We start from the raw sequence: 23748 nt of genomic DNA on the forward strand, positions 1-23748 counted from the left end.
AAAATTTGAACATACATTAAACAATTGCTTATATTATGAATCTCAACATCAATAAGCTTAATGCTTAATGTTGCTTTCTATACCAAATCAAATGTTCTCCTCCATATTTGCTATACTCTGCATTTTATTTTATTTCACAATTGCTATTTTCTTTGCTGAAACAATTTTCAAAAATGAAAAAAAAACTCAGTTCTCAGGAGACTAGCAAATTTTTCGTTGTGTATTCAGTGGAAGAGAAGCTTTGAATAGAACATTGAGGCCAAAAATGCATAAGAGTATTGAATCAGATTTGTGCTAGATGTAGGAGGAGAAACCGAAAAAGACTCTTGAGTTTTTCAAAATTGAAGTGGAAAGTTTAGCTCTCTCCTGGGAGCTCTATGTGAAGTGTCATTCAATGAGATTATTGTCAATTGTGATTGTATTGAAAGGAAAAAGAGATTTATCGCACGTCTCTTTTTTTTTGTCTTGAAATAGAATTTCCTGAGCGGATTTTAAAAATTGAAAAATTGAAACCTTTTGTGAGAGAATTTTCGTCTGAAAATTGAGATAAATGTTCACAAAACTATTTTCTGAAATCCAGAAAATAGTATTGCATTCAATTTTTAAAGAATCCTATCATCTTATAATAAAATTTCCTTTGAGAAAAAAAATTTGGTGTTGCGTAAATATTGCCCTCTAAAAGCAATTGAGACTGAATGGCAATCAGAAAACAAACAAATACCTTCAATAATCCTCCACTATTGAAAAATCCATTAGGTTTCCATTTCGAAGACATGCGATAGCAAAAATAAATAAAAAGAGGAAAAGCGCTGAAAGAGAAAGCACAAAAGGCCTTCACCCTCATACTGTCTAATGCAATATCCTCAAATTCAGCTCATGAACACAATGACACAATACCCAAGTCATTGAGATTTTGAGAGGTCTGTATTTTTGCAACTTTTTCATCATACACCACCATCATCGTCCCCTCTGGTGCTCTATCTTATTCCTTCCTGTGTATGGTAGCTGTTTCTGGAGGAACTCAACTCAAGAGAGAAAAGAGAAAACCGGAAACAAATTGCCGGACCCTTTTTTACGCTCCTCACCAAAGACCATGGCCATTGTGAAGAGAGGAGGCCCTATGACAACAGCAGAACGATAAATCTGCCTATTTATTTGCCACTAACCAGGAAGGAGTCGATGGAGAAAAACTAGCTTAGAAGAAGAAGCATAGCTTGGAGAGAGAAAAAGTGGATAACGATTTCCTATATAAACGGATGTAGGGTGTACCACGAAAATGGGAGGCTTTAGCGTTTCAAACGTTCTGCCAAAGAAGCTTACAAATCAATAAAATATCTCATCAATTGTTATATGATTTCATTACACTAAAACCTTTAAATAACAAAATTAATTATGTTTTAAAGTTTTTTTTGTTTTTAATTTTAAATTTTGGTAAAAAATAACGCCCTATTGTATGTCTGTGTACCAATCCGACTAGTTCAAAAAGATCTTTCAAAATTATAAACCTATACAGTTAAATTAATTCTACCTATAACCGTTCGGATATAAATCAATGGGCCTTTCAAAACGAAACGACTAGAGATATCGACTTAAGGATAGATATCTAGTAACCTTTAAAACATTAAGGAAAATCGTTTTACTTTCAGACATAACTCAAGCTTCGTACAATTCATTTATCCAATATGTTTTTAATGATTTTAATTTTTATATTTCAATAGCTTGTGCTATGCCTCAATCTTCATGAAAAGATTCATGTTACAAATCCATTAAAAAGATAGAAAACAAATTGAGTTGTCCGAAGCTAGAGTCGTTCGAAGGCAGCACAATTTCCTCTACTTCCAGGATTTATATTAAGCGATACCTATTAAGCGATATTATATTAAGCGATACCTACGAAACATTGAAAATTTCGATTATGTTTTAGTAAATCAAAATGGATATTTGGACACTCATGTCAATGACCTTTAATTATTCCTCAAGGTTAACAATTCAATATTTTTTTGATAATGGATACAAAACGGTGCATTTGGTTCATTTAAACAATTCGAATTAGAAACTATTTGTTCTCATGTAAGCAAAAGTCAACTAAAACGTCCCCCTTTTCTTTTGAATATTAGGGATATTTCAAGGTGAAATATAAAACACTTCTAGGGGAAAACGCGCTATCTTCGGACGACTCAAGCTTCGCACAATTCAATTTTTCCTCTATGTTCCTTATGGATTTCACTCATTGCTCTTTTTTCTGAAAATTTGAGGCATTGGACTAGCTATTAAAATATAATATTATAATAAGCCAAATTCATTTATAACATTGAAAAAATGATTTGTGCGAAACATAAATCGTCCGAAGGTAGAGCGCTTTCACCTATAGTTTTTTTCTGAACTGATTTTAAGGCTACCAACAGAGCGATTAAAAGGTAACAAAATTAACGGAAAATCTTAATTTTACATTTTTTTTTGTCAAAAATTTAATTAAATCTTATTCACTGTCCCATTTTAAAATCAAAACGTTCCAAATTGAGTTAACATCCTGCAATAGTTCCTAACGATATTTAATTAGTCTAATGATTGTCCAAGCAATGAAATATTTAAACCAAGATTATCTTCTAATAAACAATTCAATAATTACAAAAAGGAACGTCTAAATAATTAGGAAAGTACCACTGCTTCTTTACCGAAGTATATACTAAAAGTAAAATGTCGGAAATCTCTATTTTTTTCCACAAAGTCCTTACACAAATTGGTTTTCCTGTGAGGAAAACATTCAATTTGCCAACTTCATGAATATTTTTACTTTCAAATTCACTCAAGTATCCCATCAAGAATTCATTAAAATTTCAATTGTCCTGAGAAGGTTATTCTGCGACAAGTTAGTCATTTAGTGAACAGCCCCAATATGTTATATTGTGTATGCAAATGATGAAATTAAATTTTCAGGAAAATCGCAAACATATCAGTACAATTGCAACTTATGCCATTTTTTTTCTCACAGAGAATCCCACTTAATTTTGGAACAAAGCAGAAGAAAGCTTTGAGACATCAGTGAGTATCTTCAGACACTCCAATATTCTTTTTCATTGCACACTCACACTCTACTGCAATTTCCATGAACCAGTTAGTGGTACTTCAAAAGAAATAGAATAAGAATGGAAATAAATTGAATTGAAGGTGATGGAGAGAATAAAATTCCCTCTTCATGGAACTTTCACCGAATTTTACCTGCCAATTTCATATTCAGGGGGTATTATAAGATTAGAATGTGCAACATGAATTCTGCAAAATCATTATCAAAACCTCGCTCTTCCAATGTAAACACCAAAAAGACCATCATAAATGTTACACTATTTAATTACGATATTCTCTAATTCATTGGTATTCCACAAATAAATTGCTACCCATTCAAATTTTATGTTGTGCATTAGAGTATGGTTATTGCATATAATTTATTTCACAAACAAATAACAATAAAAATCGATTTCGCATTGTGAGAGAATATCGTGCCAGTGAAATATGGCAAAAATTTTTTGGAAGGATAAAAGGAGAGAAAATTGAGTGTAATCATACTTAATCACTGCTTACACCACTGATTAGATATAATTACTAATCATCTTAGTTACAGAGCCCTTGTTTATGAAACATACGTCTAGCATTCTTAGAGCAATGACCCAGAGAGAAAAACTCTCCTTGCAGGAGAGTTCAACATTGTTTCTTATACATTTTCCTTCAGTATTTTCCAAATAGCAATGAGAAAAGAAGTTCATTTGTTAGTGCTAAAAAGTAGGTAATTTTCATGAATATAAAGCATAAAAAGCTTTATCAAAATTAGATTCATTTGAAAAAGACTGAATAATATTAGGTGTTCTCAAAAAAAAGGATGCAAGATAACTTGAACAAGGGAAGGGGAAGGTTTTTAGGTTTCGAATACTTAATGAATCTCACTTTTTTTTTCAGGAAGTGTGCTACTTAAGACTCTCTTAAAATGTATTGCTATGAACTAGAAAATTTCTCTTTAAAAAATAGATGGCAGGGCATCTCAGATTTGCGGAATGCTCGAATTCACGAGGTAGAATTATCCATGAATTAACTTTTTTATTACCGATTAAATTAAATCAGAAACCAGAAATCAATTCTGAACTAGAATACTTGTTAAGAAGTGTGCGTTTTAGAATGTTCTTCACGCTATAACATGCCTACGCACAAATAAAGAGATAATCGAGAAAAATAAATTAATCAATCACAATTTATTTGACCAATTCATTACCGATGAGCCATATGTTTGAACAAAATGTTCGTCTAGGCTTAACCCGAAAATAAAAGTTGTCTATAGTGCAGTTTTCGAAATAAAGTGCAGTTTTGACCTCTATAGTTCGGGAGCGAACTTACGGTCAAGTAAAATAATAATTTCATTAAAAAAAATATTCGATCGAAATTTTAATACCTTTCGAAAAGATCTAAGTTAAATTTAATCAGCTAAAATACGAGCCCTTTAAAGTGATTGATCTTTAACATGCAATAATTCAAAATGGCGATTTTTCCGATCATAGGATTGGACAAAATGTTCTAGGTAATCTCTAGAACATATCCGAAAACAAAAGAAAAATATAGTTGCGTTTTCTAAATAAATAAAAAAAAACATAGTTTTGGAGGAGGGGATGGAGATGAGTCTGGAAAACGTCTGGGGATAATATTTTTGTTTTATTTCGGTCCCGAAGGGTTTGCGGAAACTTCGTATTTTACATTTCGTATTTTACATGTTCGTATTGCACATTTTGTATTGCGGAAACTTCGTATTCTAGTACATTTCGTATATTTGGTAAAATGGTAAAATGTATTTCGTACATTTTACCATTTCGTATTTCACATTTCGTCTTTCATAAATTTTATATTATTTATTTATCTTTGCATAAAAAGAGCCAAAAAGGAAATTTTCTGTGCTTTGGGAAGATATTAGTATCTCCTGTTGGGACAAAGGGAAATTTTCTGTGCTTTGAGAAGTTATCAGTATCGCCTGTTCAATTTTTGTACAAAATTTATGAAACACGAAATGTGAAATACGAAATGTACTAGAATACGAAGTTTGCGCAATACGAAATGTGCAATATGAACATGTAAAATACGAAGTTTCCATATCCCGTCCCGAAGACCGGAAGTTGATATCTTCAATTGTTGAACCACCAAAGCGGTGACAAGTTTGAAAGCGGATTACATAACAGCTCTCTCTTTGAGTTTGAGCAGTAAAAAATCGCTATTAAACATTACCCGGTTTAATTTCATTCCAGTTGTACTGTTTTCGATCTTCGAGTTTAGTCGACTTCTCAAAAATTTTCAATTTGCATACAACAAGCAATTCCAGTGATTTTCAAAGGCTGTAAACAGTTTGGGCAATAGATTGGCAAAAACTGTCAATATCAATTTTGAAATGTTAAATTATGCATTTTAAAGGTATGAAAATAGTGAAACTATCTGAAGCATCTGGACATTTCAAATATGGTTTAAAGCAATTTGCAATAAATTTCACATTTTAGAACATTCGAAGTGTTTAAGGTAAATGGATAGATTTTAAGTCTGAGTCTGAAGAATGTTTCATGGTGCATAAATTCTCGTTCTTAAAAATTCTGAATGTTCGAAATATTTTCAAAAATCCATGTTTAGTGTCGTGTAAACAATAGGTAACCAATTTTCTCATTCTCCTCAAATATTCAACGTCATTCAAATAATTTTTTTTTAATAATTAACTTGGCAACTTTTCGAAAATGTTATCTTAGATGGGTAACTCTAAAATTCTTTTCTAAAATTCACCGTTCTAGTACAGTAGGGTAAAATGATACAAGTTGGACATAGTGTTACAAGTTGGACAATTCGCCGGTACAAGTTGGACATGGCTTTTTTCTTGATAAATACAGTACAAAATTGGTTTTTAAGCACAAGGAACCAAATTATAAAACTAAAGTATTAAAAATATACAAATAAAAGTGAAGTACTAAATTTATCAAGAAAAAAAAGCCCTGTCCAAATTGTACCATTGTCCAACTTGTACCACTTTACCCTAGTACGTCCTTAATGATATGTTTTCTTCTTATATTTCTTTTAAAAAAATACCGAGAAAAAGAAAAGTACAATAGAGATAGGGGAAGGCTTTCAGGGTTCCCACACAATCTGCCTTAGAACACTTTATATTTTCCACACATTTCTTTAATGAACCTGTTACCTACCTAAAATATACTGACATAGACTAGTCAGATTCAATTGAGGAATATGGCAAAATATGAAGTGTTCGGAGCCAGAGTGTGTGCAAAGCGTAAAAACCTTTCATTCCAAATCGTCTTTACAAATTTTGTCTCTTTTGAAGTTTTTCAATTGTCATTAATTCCAATTTTCAAGTGCAAATACAGAAAAATCTTCAACAACAAAATTGTTTTGAAGCAACTAATAATTTCCCCTCTTAATTTATATTGAACACGTTTTACAGGAACAATTACCTGAAAATTCTCTTGACTCTTCAATTGAAACATATTGAAGAGGAAATTACATTTTGTGGGTGTAAACGATCATTTACTTTACACAGGATAGTTCAATCTCTGTACTGAAAATGACCCTTTAATCCCATCCGATAAACCAGACGAATAAAACACAGAAATCCTGTGATACCGAAAGTGAAAGTAGGTGAAAGAAGAAATAGGGAAAAAGCACTTACCTCCTTGTACATTCAATCTTCCTTCAATTCTATCGACTTCATAGAAAGGCGAAAATTTCCGCTTTTTTCACGCATATTTTCTCCTATCGAAAACATTTCCCATCCTTAGTTTCATCAGGGAGTCCTAGACAAGATAAAATCATACTTAATTTTTAATCTATGACAGATTTCTCATTTCCTGGAAGATAAAAACGTACATTTTCCACTTATTTTATTAGTTACTAGTATAAAATAGGAGAAACCAAATACTTTAGGATCTCATCCCAATTTGTGGTTGATTTGTGAGATATAGGAACATGAAACTTTTATAGACTAGCTATTTGAGATTTAAATGCCAAACTTTCAGGCAACGAGATGGAGTTTAATCACTATTACCACACTCCAAACAATTCAAGTTTTTACTCCAATTTATTAGTTGGTTCAAGTTTGGAATTAATTCTCGACAGTTTATTTATATGCATAAAAGTAAATTTATTTTCTCAGGTATACTTTTCCAACTTCCTGCTTTGGAATTCTATCTCTAAATTGGATTGTAGTACATTGGTTTTGAAAACAAAATCATACAATATTTGTTCAGTATGTGTACAAGAAAAACACCCCCAGAAATATTTCATCAGATTAAATAATATTAGGTGCCCCAAGAGTTTTCAACAACTGCCCCGTTTTCCAATAACATTGTCAATAAATAGTAATATTAATCGAGATATATGTACAATTCCCAATGCTATATTGTGCCACAATTTATAGAAAAGTCAAAAAATATGCTACAAAATTCATTTCTGTGTTCATAAAAGCTTTTAGGATAAATGGTTAAATCGATGAAAATTTCCTAATTTGAGAATTGAGAAATCCTCAATAAATGTGTCGAAACTGTTTTATTAAAAAAGTTTCCTCGTTTGGCAAAAGTCTAATGAGGCATTACATTTTTTTATTATAGCAATGATCAACACTTTAATGCAACTTCCGTGTATTGTCAAGCGTATTGTTCAAAATGTTTAAAAATTTATTTATTAAATATCTCTTCAATGGTTTATATTTATAGCACTGGAAAATTTTTTGTTAATAGAAGTAAAGACGCATTTCAGTCATAACGAAACGAATAAAAAAGACATTTGGAATATTATTATAGGAACTTCTACAGATTCAAGATTCAAATATTTTTCAAGATATGGAAAAAAAAACGAATCTTAGAATTCATAACGAAAATTTGTCACATGACATTGTCATATCGTTACAGAATATCCCTCCTAAGTAACCTAAAAAATAATTTGAAGTCCAATCACTTGCAGAAAAAAAGCATATTTTTGTTGTCCTTTTCATGTGATTTACTCCAAATTTGGTTGATTAAAAGTTTTCAATACACTTAGAGAAATCCGAAAAAGTTAAAATAATATTAAATAAATAATATTAAATGTTTATTTTACCCTGCAGTATTGATTCAAAATCGGTGTAAATAGTATGTTTTTTATGTGTATTAGGGGTTAAAGTTACCCTTTTTCATGTTAATTTTACCCTTAAAAGGTGAAAAATCAACATTAAAAAATGTTGATATATTTTTACATCTAAAAAGTGTTAAAGTTATGAGCAAAAAAGTTAATTTCACCCCCGTTTTTTTTTCTCTAATAGCCTTCTATATGCTAAAATTGTCGCTGGTGTTCAAAAAATAATGCTAAATCTCGAATTTTCATATTAAAATTTTACACAGTTAATTTAAAAAAAAAATGAAAGGGACAGATAATCCTAACCGGCTTATGTAGGTGAGATTCTTAACGTGAGCTAACTCGGAGTGCATGCAAATTCGATTTAGAGCCGAAATTGTGAGTCGCCATTCAGTTATCTTGAATCAAATTCGTGAAATTATACAAATTTTGTATTTAAACCAAAATATCAAGGATTTGGATGAACTGACAGAAAAGTGATATATGGGTGAAATGTAGACCAGAATGTACTCTATAATTTTCCTATAGAACATGATCTCATCGATTACTCAGAAGCCAAGATAAGCGAGGTTTTTTGTTTCTTAACTTGTTTTTTCATCCAGAGTGCCCCAAGTAGTGATTTGTTGAACTTCAACTATATCAAAGAATTGTTGTATTTTGTGGGACTTTCCATTTAAAACCATATTTTAAGTGTCTTTGTGGAGTAGAGGCAGTCAAATTGGCATCTGAGTGATTTCAAAGCGTTATTATGGGAAAAATCAATTTTTTCACACTTAAACGGCAAAATCGGAGTGATACCGTAGTCTGAGCGGAAAATGATGTATGGACGAAATGTAGAGACAAATGTGCTCTACAATTATGTCGAAGTAATCATCAAAATCGGTTCTGCGACAGTCGAGATAATTGAGGTTATGTGATATTGAAATTGGTTTTTCGACTGTGGCGCCCCTGGTGTTGGTCCCACGAAGTTCAAATATTCTAGAAAGTTGTAGTATTTGGTGAGATCTTTCGTTTAAGCCCTCATTCATCAAAATCGGTCACATAGAACCGGAGATATGATTTTTTGAATTTCGTGAACTTTGACCCCTCATATCTCCGGATCTATTGAAACCACAGCGCACATACGCACCATTTTGGAAACGTCCTAGACTGGACTACAACATACTAAAATTTCATTAACTTGCACAATGCCGTTTTTTGAGAAAAGTGACTTTGAATTTCGATGAATTTTGACGCTATCACAGCGCCACCTGTGGTGACTTTTTGAATTTCCATCTGAAAGTGCTCATCGAGACGAAACCAAAAAGGTAAAATTTAGGCCGCTATGTTAGTTAGAACCGGAGATAGAGGCCGGTCAATGTTCGAACTTTGACCCCTTATAGCTCGGGTCAGGGGTTATGGATCGACTTAAGGTTTTTTTTGTTTGATAGGTATAATCAACGGCTACAACATACTAAAATTTCAGCCCGATGCACAATGGAATTTTTGAGTTATTTAACTTATAAGATTTAAAAATTTTCTTTTTAATAATAGCGCCCCTAGCGGTGGTTTTATGAACTTGCGATGTTAGAAGGGGAAGTGGCATTTTACGAGAGCTTTCCAAAAAGCCCTCACTTTTTAAATTCTGACAATTAGAACCGGAGTTATGGCCATTTTAAGAAATTTTTTTTGGACCCTTATAGCTAGGGTCAGGGGGGTCGGGGGACCTTAAGTTTGGTATTGATGGAAAGCTCTAAGGCCCAGCTATAACATACTAAAATTTGAGCCCGCTCGATGCCATAGGGGCGGAACTATTGAGAAAACAAAAAAAGGGGGGTCTTCAAAATGGCGGAAGGAGGGGTGGGGGGTGGGGGGTCAATACACCAAGTTGCAATTTTCACCCGATATATAACCTCTGCCGAAAACCGCAAGTCAATATCTTTTTTAGTTTAGGAGCTATTAAGCTCCAAAGAGCGGCCGGCCGGCCGGCCGGCCGGGAACGTAAAATAGCCACATATATATTCGTGATCAGGAAGTGCTGAAACACATTTTGGCCAAGTTTGAGGTCGATCGGACGACATGAAATTTTGTTAGGATTATAGTAGGTGAGATTGTTAAGAATCTCACCTAATACCGCAGAAAAAAGCTGGGAAAGTGATTACTCTCTGACTGATTAGAACATAATAGAACAAGAATCAAGGGATAAAAAGGGGCTCTCAAGAGTACACCATGAGCGTCAATCGGCAAAATTCTGGTGATCAGGAGCTAAAAATTGACAGATCGGCATTTATTTTGCTGAAAAATAAACAGACCGGAACAATTTGACCGGAAAGCGGCAAATCGACATGTTCATAAGCAAAACACGGCAGATCTAAATCGGCAGATCACGAATCGATCACGAGCACGAATCGGCAGATTTAAATGTCAGCTCGCACTTATGAAGTATAGCGTTCGTTTAAACTCATGTAAACATGATAAATTTCTTACGGACAATTCTAGTGGTAAATGTTAATGCACTGTACCACGGATTGCTATATTCGTGGATAGGAGATAGAGATTTTCGTGTGGCATAGTAATGCAAACAAACCAAATAAAAGTGCACCCAGGAATGATGCAATTTGATGCTGAGGAATGAAAATGTAGGATTTAAGGCATTTTCAGTCTCGAGAATATCAAGAAACAAGGGTACGACGTCTTTATTCGTAGTTTTATTCACTTTGTTTGCACTACTATGGGACACAAAAATGTCTACCTACTATCCAGGAATATAGTAATCCGTGACTGTACTGGAAACACTAATCTTCTAGACAGACGTATTCGGCAGACCGGCACGATATCGACAAAAATCGTACGAAATCGGCACAATTTCTACAAAAGATCGACAGATCGGCACTCAAGTGAACCGTGAGCGGCACAGTTATCTATGCCTAAATAAGAATATTATGAGCTTCGTTATTTTGGTTTTCTTCACAACAAAGTGAATATACTGACGACACCGTGTTAATCGAATAAATTCGAACAGAACATACTTCAACCTTTACGCGCATCGAATAAACCCAAAAATCTCTTTTCTTTGGCTTTCAAAACGATCTCCGAATGTCATTTTTAGGGAAATTCCGGCTGTGAGAGGAGGATTGGTTTTTTACTTTATGGTTCCAATATCAGCAAATATTCTTTTTCGATACTGGGAAATTTTGCATTTTTTCGTTAATAAGTCCGTTACGCCCGTCGACCTTCAAGGCTAAACAGTAAGAGATATCGACAAATGATACTTAGTGATGCTCGCTTTATTGATCCCTCCGCAAAGTGCAATTCTCATACAAAAATTATTTAAATTCTTTTCATAACTTCTGAAAAGATTTATTAATTGAGTAAGAGAGTATCAATGGCACAAATTACCCCGAAAATTATTTCAAAACATTTGTTGACGAATATTCTCTCAATCCAACAAATAAAATCTCGATTATATTTGCAGAAAGAAATGGTTTTTGGGGACTGAGAAAACAAATATAACATGAAATGGAGAAAATCCATTAAATTGTGCGTTTCTATCACTGTCTTGTGGCTCCTCGTTTGAGGGTTGTTGGAATTGCCATGAAATTGAAGTACGACGAACACATCAAAATAACTCCATCACACGTCCCATCATCCAGCCAAATCCCTCTGGGGAATTGTTAGAGTCACGGGAGAATGGGTGCAAGAAAGAGATATAAAATAATCCACCTTGTATTTATTTTTATCCACCCCACACCCCATCCAAAACTACGGCACATTCACAGAATCATCTTCTACATCTCCCGTCGTCGTCGTCCAATTGTGATATGTCATCTATACGTGAAAACGTGATGAGAATCCATCAACACACCCACGCCCCTCCGAAAAACTCCCCAGATACTATTTCCACCTTCACTAAAACTTTCCTCGCGAACCCCACAGAGAGAGTGAGATTGAAGAGTGTTGTTTACCAGGGCTAACCCGTGCTAATTTCTTTACAGGCCTCCATCGCCAGATGCCACGTCATCGCAATCGTCACATAAATGACGTGCTTGCCGTCCTTACAACCACCCTGTGGGCGACAGCGGCGCTAGTGACGTCAGCTGGGGGCGCGGGTACGACAAAACCAGGTCAGCAAGGCATGGGACCAGTGACGCAATGTGCAATGTCGGAGCATACATGCACAAATGGAAAGTGTGTCCCTCTCAATAAATTCTGTGATAATATTAATGACTGTGGTGACTCCAGCGATGAGCCCAGATTCTGTACACGTGAGTACTATATCCCAAATTTTACGTAATATCTTTATATTACCGATATTACCACTCAAACTTAAAAAGAAAATACTGTTCTAAACGAAATATAGTGTATTAAGGGGTTAGGTGGGTCTCGAAGACTAAGAGAAACATCATATATTTTCTAATTCCTACAGAAAATACAGTTAAAATGTTGCACTTTTATATGCTTAAGAGCTTGAAATCAATATTTTTTCAAAAGATTCCAAACCATCCCAACTTTGAAGAATGCTCGAACTTACAAGATAGAGCTCTCAGAGAATTATATTTTAGCACAAGATGTAAGCCCTCCAAAGTTATTGAACTTTAAGCATCGAAAATGCGACGTTGAAAATTTTTTCGGTTATATATGGGTCCATGGACGAAATGGTTACTTGCACCAGCTTTAAGAACCATTTTATAAAATATCCCAAAAATATGGTTTTAGAAGGGATGGCTGGAGCGAACGGAAAAGGGAAAACCGGCTCTAGTTAAAGGTAAAAGGGGGAAAAACGGCTCTAGAAAATGGTCTTTTAGGGAGATGAGGAATCACCGGAAACTGAAAGTTGATATACCTATCTCATCGTTTAAGATACAGAACGGTAATAAGTTGAAAGAGAATTAATAGAAAACATGTAGTGTTTTCAGGTTAGTGGCCTATGTAATCCATTAAATTCTAAAAGAATAGACTATTTTTATTGTTTTACTAAAGTAGGATGGAATCACTACTTCACGCCAGTGCTCCACTTTTCGCAACTTATAAAGAAATCGCTATTTTTCGCGATTTATGAAATAAATGAGCCGCAAAGTTACTTGTATTTTTACTGCTGCTACGTATAGAGCCGAAAAATAGTAATTATTCGTTTTGAATTTATGATTTTGAGCAGTTTTTAGAGCAAAATTTTAAGCAAGTGCATCGAATCCAATATTTCTTACCCAATATACTAAGTGTCGTCAAATTTTCTCCAAGCAAAATGTATCTCTTTGGATAAATAATTTTCCTATTGAATATTTAATTACACTTATAGAATAGATAAAATTTGTATTTAGTTAATTAATATTTCATTTTATATTATATTTATATAAAAATGAAGCATGGCGAAAAGTGGTAATATATTTGAATGATTTTACCACCTGTCGCCATCTCTTTTCAATAGGCGACGCTAACTTCACTTCGTAGATTCTCAGTTGTCAAATCTGTATTATTTACTTTATGCAATAGTCCAATAGTTTGATTTCTCAAATAACAGCGAAGAAAAATCATTTGAAGTGAGTAATAATAGGGTGATCATGAGGAAAGAGAAATACTGAATGTATTCTTTGCATCATATTGCCCAAAATAGTTGAGTTTGAACCCTTCCAAAGTGGGTGGCGAGAAGTGGTTACAGAACTGGCGAAAAGTGGTAAAAAGTGGCTACTAAGTGGTTATTTTTGCATTGTTAATAAAAATCAGTGTTTTAAGTAGTCTAGGGTTAAATTGGAGGACTATTGTTTTCGCGAATCTGCAGCTAATAAATTTTTTAAGTAACTTTGTGTTAAATTTGAGTTGTCTTGTAATAGGGGTTCAAAAGTTATAATAAAATTAATTCCCGTTTTTCCTAAATATGGCAATAAGTGGTTACTCCACCCTACTAAGGTTCATTATTGCATTTCGTCGCTTTCAAAATCTTTCTTTTTTTGTTAATTTCGAAACGATCCCATTTTTTTCCTTAACTTTCAGTTACACACTGTTTACAAATTATCCGTAGGTAAGTTCATTCTATAAAAATCCAAATGAATCTGTCCGTATAGGAAATTTTTCTAGGTCGAAAAATAAAAAGCTCTCAAGATCATTGTTTAAGTTTTTTAGACAAAAGTGGGGTCATTTAAAAGGTCTGTTTATCCCATCACATTTTGATCTTTAAATCTGAAGATGTTGCATTCTAGCGCCTTTTAAGTTTAAAGGCATAGAATAAAATGAGGAAATTTTGAACATAATCCAATTTTGAATTTTGATTATTCCCATAATGTTTCAGATGTGTAAAAGAAGAATATCACAAAACAATGCTCTTTTATCTCTTTGTTTTTTTCTTCTTCTTTTCTCGGTTAAATTTGAAATAAAATTCAGTTCAAAATTGCCCTATTTTAGCCAGCGTTTAACTGACGAAGTCGAGTATTCCGTAAAGTTCTAATTTCTGAATTATTTCTGTAAATATTTAAATTTTAAAAATTTTAAAGGTTAACAAGATCAAAGCTTCAAAAGAAATTAATTATGTCTGATTAATATTGAAATGCAGCTTGAATAGGCTAAACACGTGCAACTCTTATGTTTCTATAATTTTTTAAGTTACAGGTAGTTGGAAGTAGGTAACCTTTGAAATAGGGTATCTTTGAAATAGAGTACCTTTGAAATTGGTTTTTTTTCTCCTATTTGTCAAAGAAGTTGAGGCTTATTATAATGTAATTTTGTTTCACAATTGGTCTATGAAGCTAAATTATTGAAGCGTATCATTAAAACGCCAGCTTCATATTAACAGACATTTATTGTCTAAATTTCCCGTCCAACTCCTCGATTCTGTCAATAGTGCGGCTACTTATGGGTTCTGCTGACCCGAATAAGAATAGCGCTGCACAGAGGGGGACAGAATCGGGAACAATAACAAAAATTTAAAATAATATAATAATAATTAAGTGTTGTTCCGCAACATTATATCACGGTATGGTCCAGTTCCATTTAAAAACAGGAGAAAAAGCCCAATTTCAAAGTTTCCCCATTTCAAAGGGGCCCAACTACTTCTTACTCGTTAAAAGTCGATTTTCGAAGTAAACCAAAATTCTTTTAAAAACCTCGTATTTTTAAAAGCATTTTTAACCAACTACAAAAAATCTAATTTATTTAAACCTAAATCCCAATCAAACGGTTACAATTAAATACAAAAAAAAAACTTTTAGACTTGTAATCTAAAAAACAAAGAATGAAAATTTTTCAATATTGGCTTATTATTTATAAAATTTTCTATCTATTTTCTTTCTTATTTTAGAAAAAACGTTTTTAATTTTTAATCCAGCTTAAAATCGAAGCTCCGAAAGAAATAAGGTTTTGAGTCCTCCTCGAGCCGATTTTAATCCTATTTAAGCTAATTAAATCGTCTCGTTTTAAGCTAGTTTACTTTTAATGATATTATTACCAGAAAACAACATAAATCATCACTTTAAAAGCACATTATATTTATCACACAATCATTTGATATCCCAAAAACTTTATGACTTTGCAAAAATACGGATTTTTGGAATTAAGGAAGGTTAAATTTTAGTTTAAATAAGCATACTCCCAATTTGGGTTCTTTTTTCTGAATTGTGGAGCAAAGCTCCTAAAAGCACAAAAATAAAGTTTGTTGGGAGAAAAATAATGACTATCGAGCATTTGATGTGAGAAAATCCAGTCAAGTGTGAAAGAATCACAATTCACATGTGCCAAAGTCAAACCTTTTTTCGTGCCCATTCTCTTTAGCCCCAGGAGAAAAAGGACAGACATTTTCAAAGAGGTCACGGAAAATGGCAAAATTTACTGATGGCCGTAAAAATAATCGAAAGACGCTGTTTTGGGTATCAACAATGGATGGGTGATTTTATTGATTTTCAGCCACATATACTTCTTCTTTTTTGGAGCACTCTTGAGTTTTTCTCCCACTTGGAAAAAGGGCACATATGAGAACAAAAAGTGAGAAAAATACTTTTGAGAGAGTTTTCCTATCGATATAAGTAGCAAAAACAAATAAAATATCTCTCCCCAACATTGTTTGGCAAATTCATTAGAAAAGCTGCGAAGGAAAATTTTATCGAAGTATATACTTTCAAAATTTGTGAGATAGGGAACAAAGGGGGGTGGGGGGAGACCCTAAATCAATTTAAGAGTTTTTCCACCTTATTTAGAGAAAGCACTTGTGTAAACTTTTAAGATGCTGTGTGAAGAAAATTTCTCTACGAGCACTTTTTTGTGGTAAATTTCTGTCAGTTTGTCGACCCATTTTACTACCCTTTTTAAGCCTTTCCAAAAGTGAATTTTGTGTCGAAGTCTTTACGAGAAAATATTTCGTTGGTATGCCCTATACTAGAAGGACTCTCCAATGGAGTTAGAGAGAGAAATATTTTGTGAATTATGTGGAGAATCATCCCCCAATTGGGATCTACACATACCAAACTTATGTAACACCTCATACTCAACAACCCCCAATTGGACAACCTTCACCTAACTAGCTCCACAAACCCCATCTCATCCCTTTTTTCTCTCTCTCTCTTGCCATTTCAGCTTGCAATCGAACGTACTACGGAAATTTGGGTCTCACGTACGACTTGGAGCTCCATCGACCCAAAGAGGATCGAATACCTTATATTTGTGTATTGACATTTACAGCCGCCGGTGGGAAACACGGCGACATTGTTCAGGTACTTTTCACCAAATCCACTTCATTTTACTATCTTTCGACACTTTATCCTGGTGTATATAAGAAGTTACAAGCCACCAGAGACAACTCAGAGAAGGGAATCTTAAATGATATTGTCGATAAGTGGGATAAAATTTTGGAATGAATCATACGTTCGCAAGGATTTTATGTCAATTGCATTTCACATAACAAATCAATAGGATTTATTCTATAAAAATTGATAAATCCTCCATATAAAAATCTTCAATTCAAGTATCAAACAAAATCCCAGATTCTTACGCAATCACTGATGTTTTCGTGTCATAATGTTAAATAATGATTCTGTCCTATCTCCCCCATCTCGATGCTCAGAGAAGGGAAAAAGAATAGGAAAATGTATCATTATCATAATTGAAATGTTTTCTCAACATTTCTCACCCAAGACTGTACCCGCACATAACATCCCAGCGAGATGGTTTGTATATCAAGAGATATTGCAAATTGTGGGGACTACTTTTAATCACAATGAGAAAAAGTCCATGTAGAGACTGAGGCTTTTGCCCCATTCTATATACAATATTTCCTGGCACAGTTCCAAAACATCCTCCGTGGGCTTAATGTCCTCTCGCGTACCAGAGACACAAATTATAATTAAATTTTCAGAGCATTAATTCCACCCTCGTCGACGGCAAAAATCGATATAAAAGATTGTAATTCTTTTCCCATTATCATGTACCCTAACTAATCTATCATCATTGTTCTTATCTTGTACCATGTACAATCTGCAGGTGACTCTTGAAAGCTTCACAGTAGGAAAGTTTGTTTCATACACTCAGAATGGATGTCCAGATGGCTATCTTCAGATTGCGGAAGCTTCCCGTCAAGCAGTGGGCGGAATGTGGTGTGGATCCTCGTGGGGTCCTCAAGTATTCTACAGTGAGACACGATCACTCGTACTCACAGTTAAACTATTCAGGTGAGCAACAAAAAAAAAACGCAACCGAATAAGACCGTGTCATCACTGAGGAAAAAACGGGGGTGCGATTAACTTTTTTACTCATAACTTTAACACTTTTTAGGTGTAAAAATATAACAACATTTTTTAATGTTAATTTTACACCTTTTTAAGGGTAAAATTAACATGAAAAAGGGTTACTTTAACCCGTAATGCACCCAAAAAGCATAATATTTACTCTGATTTCGGATCAATACTGCAGGGTAAAATAAACATTTCAGGAATGTAATTTTAACTTTTTCGGATTTCTCTCAGTGATTGAATTGATGCCTGAAATAACCTAAAACGATATCTCTAACCACTTTGTCTCTACATCCGGTAAACTCGAATCGACTAGGTGGGCATTAGGGCACCCTCTGCATATGAAGTAGAGCCGAACACTTTACTTTTATTTCTAAATCTAAACTACTCGGACTATCTCGACCATTCCTTCAGTAAGAATTCCTAGTGCCTATAAGGTAGACGGGGGTATTATCGATCAGTTAAGGAAATGATCAACTTTAACAGACAAAACACCGTATATATACTCGTATTTTTCAAGTGAAAACTTGTTATGTCAATCTTGCAGATGTCCTCTACAAGATCGACCACTCACTTTTTAAATATAAGTATTTTGCTTTAAAACACTTAGCACAAAGTACTTAGCTTTAAAACACGAAAAACTTTTCGAAGTGTATTTGCATGTAATATCGATCAGCTGATAGTATTATCGATCAGTCGATGCTTGTAATATCGATCAAGGAATAAAATGGGTTTTACACGTTCCATCAGGGAATGTGAACATGTATTTTATATTTTCCGATAAAGTAAAAAATAGATAATTCAAATACTTAGCTTTAATTTCTAAAGGGAACAATCAAAATAATTTAATACACCACAAAATTGTTTGAAATTTTCAATTTCTTGCACAACATTTGCACACTGTCGAGAAGTTGATCCTTGATAATTGAGTGACCCACATTAGCCCGTGAAAGGACCCAAGCTTCCAGGGATTCCTCGTGTTCTCTTGAAAGGACTGCAGAAGCGTCGATACGTCTTTCTTCCGGATTGTAGATCCGAGCTGCCTTTCTAATGCTAAATTCATTCCTGGCATCGTCAAGGGCTTTTGCCATTTCGTCATCCCGGTATTGAAAGCGTTTTTTTGGTGTTTTTTCCTAAATAAAAAAGTGATCGATATTCCATACATCAGAATTTGAGATTATCGATCATAGAAAATCTCTTATTACGCTCAACTAACAGTACTTACCTATGAAATCTTCACATGGAAGCTTCAATCCTTAATTGGTTTCCAATATCTATAATACCAATTGTATCGATAAGAAGCGCACAAACTGTTCAATTCACTGACAAATCTGACTGTATTTCCTTAAGACAAATGGCAGCAAAGTGAATTTTAGGAATGGCTACTATTGTAATTTTGTGCACACATTTTTAAAAATCACTTTTCTTGTACAAATATTACCGGAAAAATTGAGAAATTTTCTATTTGACATCGTGAAACATAAAATAATTAAACAATCATATAATAATTAAAGTTTATGTAGAAAAATTATTTTTTTATTCATCAATTGGAAGAGAAGTCGATATTACAAGCATCGCTTGATCGATATTAGGAGCGTTTTGGTAATACCAACGTCTACCCTAAATTCCTATAGATCTCGACCTCTGATGTCTAATATCTTATTAAAACATCGCATTGTTCGGTACTACTCCGAGTTCGGTGGTGCCTCAGTTTCCCCTATTCAACAGCGCATTCAAATTACTAGAAGTTAAAAAATTCTTTTCCATAATTCAAATTTATTTATATACGAGTAGGGGAAAATGCCCATACTTTGAACGGTCCCAATCTTTTATGAGTTAATTTTTCCTATGTTTCTGAATAAATGCTACTGCGCAATATATTTTAAAAACGAGACAATTTCCCCTAGTTTTTAAAATATGGATGAGATAAGTCACATTTATTGAAAAACATACGAAAAAATTAGTCATTGCAAAGCTTGGGACCGTGTAAAGCATGGGGGACACTTTCCCTTACGTTTCAGAAGTAGCCTATACTGCATCTTTAACCGTAACTTGTAGTGCACTTAAGCGAAATCACTGAGAACTTAAATAATCTTTAACTCCTTCTAAGTTCTTAAACAAATAGAGGCCACAGATCTTGTTAATTTATTCTTTGATTTTGTTTTTTTTTTTATTTCAGGCTGGCTCGTGACCAAACTGGCTACAACTTCGACTTTCGGATACAATTTAAAGTGCTCTCACGTGAAAGTGCCATTGTTCGCTATGGTGGTGCCCAATTTACAGGTAAATATTTTGAAAATATGAGAAATTTACAAATAAAAGATGTATTAATGGGACAAATTATTTGCAATTATCTCAACCATGAAAATCATGCCGGCAATTAAATTGTGGTAATATTAAATACGACATGAAAATAGATGTGAAACCATGGACAAATTATTCATCAAGCTCATCATCAAATTCAATAATATTGACTGAATATGGAAATTCGACGGCTAATTATGATCCCATCCGTGGTGGTACCACCTTCTTTTCACCCTCAACCTCAACCGGCAACCCATTGGGTGGATATCGATTTAAAATCCCCGACTCTGTACCAGTTGAACCACCCTATGAGGACATGCACATCTTTTACAGCAACAGAACATCATCCATAGGAAAGGCATCCGGAAAGAGTGGAAGCAATTCGTCAGAGCCAAAGTACTATTTAGGTAAGAGATTTGAAATATATCTTGCATTTAATTTAACACCCTAATCTCAATATTATTGTACCTTCCAGGAAAACTTATTCAGGGAACATACTGTTCCCGGATCTTTAGTTCTTGTGACAAGAAACTCTGTCGTCTGCAATCACCGAACTTCCCAGGGGTCTATCCTCGAAATTTAACATGCTATTACGCCATAAGACAGGTACAAGAATTTGATTTATCATTAAAACTTTAGATCTAACGCTTGACCAAAGAATCTCTAATAAATTAATCAGAGAATTTAAATTTTTAGAATTAAAAGACAAATTTGAAATAGTCAATATAAAAACTAAACATATATAGATTTAAAAAATGAATTTTAGGTTTAGATTTTAGAAGGAGGCAGTTAACCCTTTAAGGACGTTTGGGACGGACACCGGTGTCCCAAAAGTTTTAATTTTCCTACGGCCTCCTAAAATTATGTTTTGCTCTAAGTCCTCTAAGTATTCACAAAAAGTGATTTTTGCTGAACACCAATTTTTGACGCACTCGTTAATGGATTTTTCTAAGTCAATTTTTATTCGGCCTTAACGTAACCATTTTGCCTTATAATTAATTTAAAATGGAAATGTCAAACTCATTTAAAAGATCTTTAATTTCAAAGTTGGTCGCGAGAATTTTTTAAGCATATTAATCTGAAATCGCAAGGTGCGCCAAGAAAATATGACGTCATTATGCTTTAATTAAAAAAAAGTTTAATTTTGACACTAAATACGCAAATTTATTCTTTAATCCATCTTTATCTCATAATTGAGGAGACAGATCGATAGAACATTATGCCGGCTTCAGATTGAAAATGAAGTCTAGTTTCTGAAGGTCTTAAAAATCTAAATAACAAACAACTTTGTTTATTTTTCAAAATTTAATAGATAATTTGCCCTTCTTAATATCCAATCCTAAGCAACAATTTCCTCAAAAGTTTCAGTAATTAGAAGAATTAAGCCATATGACTAAGCTTTAGGTCTGAAGCCTGTATTAGGGCCTAAATACATTCAGGCTGATCCTAGAGAATATTTAACCTACAAAATTTGGCACTTAAAATTTAATTATTATTAATTATTTTATTCAAATCCTACATTTCCATTACCATTCGTCTGCCGACATCTTAACGTTGTAGACTAGCATCCGATGCCAAACGGTAGAAATACTTTTTCACTGGTTTATCCTATTATCCCTTATTTATCCCAAACTCATCAAAACTGACGACTTAGAATTATCAATTAAGTGTCCTTTGCATAAAAATATCCTTTATCTAATTCTTTATTACTAAATTTTACAGTAATTTATACACACTAATATTCTCGAGAATAAGCCTGAGTCTATTTAAACCTTATGTCCAACGCACAATAACTTTTATTTTCCAAATATGTTTTTGACATATCAGTAAGAATAAAAGAGATCTAAATTTAGTGATCTCCCTCATTCTCATAGGAATTTTGAAAACATGTTTACAAACAAAAGTTATTGTGCGTTGGACATTACATTGTTTTCAAACTAGAGGTTTAGTCTAGTTTCCGAATGTCTCAAAATGCTATTTAGCAACCAATTTAATTTGTTCTTCTGATTCAAATAGATTAATTGCCCTTAATAGTCCATATCTAAGACAAAATTTTCCAAAAATTTTCGACTGATAAAAGATTAGAGAACTTAATCCTTAAGTCTGGAGCCAGTATTAGGCTCATTAGACGGTCTTTAAACCTAAAGTTTAACAAAGCGGCTTATCTTGTTTAATATCTTATTATGAAAGATTTTTTTTGGAAATTTTAATTAAGAACAATATACCAGGATTAAATTATCCATTATATTTTGAAAAATCTGTAAAATTGCCTACTATAGGATTTCGAAGCTTTCTTGAACTAGGCTAAACCTCCAGTCTGATAAATCAAGTAACGTCTTTATAAAAATTATGATTTTATGCCTTATCATTATTTTATCATTTTTTTTATTATTTATTCATTTTAATTATTATTTATTATAATATTTTATGTATTTTTATTATTTAATTATTGTATTATTTATTTACATTAAGGGGAAGTGGGGTATCTTTGAAATTGAGATTTTTCACCTATGTTTAAGTGGAACTGAGCCATATCATAATGCAATTTAGCTTATCAATCTGTTTGTGCAGCTAAATTATATTACGATATAAGCCTCAATTTTATTTAAAATAAAGGTGAAAAATTCCAATTTTAAAGGTGCCCCACTTCCCCCTATAAGATAAAAAGAGATTTTGTTTTATTAGTAATGATTTAGGGTAAGTATACCAAATTTCGGCATGGTTGCATGCAAGCGCCAAAGTCTCAAGTTTGAAATGTAACATCTTTAATAGAAATTGATTTTTTTTTATTACTTCTTCTTAAGGAGTATTGCTTAGAACCTTGTAGACAGTTTATCGTCTTTATTTACTTCAAAATCATTCTTAATACATTTTAAATTGAATAAAAATATAGACATAGCTTTGGTGCCCTATTTCGGCCAACTTCATTCTCATAGTTCCTTGCCCTTCAGGAATTCTTTCAATACCTTTTTTACGTCATCTCGTTTGTCGAAGCTACATTTTTTGTTATTCTTTTGAATTGTATAATCTCTAGAGTATGTAAAAACTAAAAATTCATGGAAATTCGAGGAACAAAAAAGGTGGCCGAAATTGCAAGCTGAACGGAATTTGGCACACTTATCCTAATACAGTACAATGAACTTTATTTATGTGATATTTCTGTGTTTTTGCATCCATCACGGTCTTAACATCAAAAACGAACCTCTAAAGAGCAAAGCCGTAAAAGAGCCTTTTCTAAGGCAGTATATGCTGAAGGAGTTTAATCATCCTTTTCCAATGTATAGGTTAACTATCGTGATCGAATTCGCACATCTAAAAAACCAAAACGGCGAAGAAGGGCTGAAGAAACGGCAAAGTAAGGTTAGGGATAGTATGGACTATAAATTAAGCGTGAAATACAAATATTTTTAAGAATGTCGACCTTAACAATCTTAGAACTGTGAATCTGAAGGACTTAGGGAGAGGTGGGGTACATTGAGCTGAGCCTACGTTGAAAACGTCTACAAAGGAAACTGAATCTACATTACGTTACAGCCTAGCTTCCTTTAGAACTAATTCTAGAATCAATAGCTTCTCCATTATTTTAATCTGTTATGAAGCAATATAAATTTACAAATGTGATTCG

The 23748-nt window shown here is 33.4% G+C and overlaps 1 protein-coding gene across 4 annotated transcripts in view; it reads left to right on the forward strand.

Annotated features, from left to right (window-relative positions):
• Positions 1-23748, forward strand: part of LOC129804431 (uncharacterized) — a 104010-nt gene that overhangs the window by 55679 nt on the left and 24583 nt on the right. For all 4 annotated transcript variants that reach the window (XM_055851698.1, XM_055851699.1, XM_055851701.1 and 1 more), the window contains exons 3-8: positions 12108-12377; positions 16669-16805; positions 17572-17759; positions 19999-20102; positions 20237-20530; positions 20599-20729. In XM_055851698.1, the coding sequence (XP_055707673.1) occupies positions 12108-12377; positions 16669-16805; positions 17572-17759; positions 19999-20102; positions 20237-20530; positions 20599-20729 (1124 nt within the window). The remainder of the gene's footprint in view (positions 1-12107; positions 12378-16668; positions 16806-17571; positions 17760-19998; positions 20103-20236; positions 20531-20598; positions 20730-23748) is intronic.

Source organism: Phlebotomus papatasi, chromosome 2, assembly GCF_024763615.1.
Source record: "Phlebotomus papatasi isolate M1 chromosome 2, Ppap_2.1, whole genome shotgun sequence".
NCBI classification, from domain to species: domain Eukaryota; kingdom Metazoa; phylum Arthropoda; class Insecta; order Diptera; family Psychodidae; genus Phlebotomus; species Phlebotomus papatasi.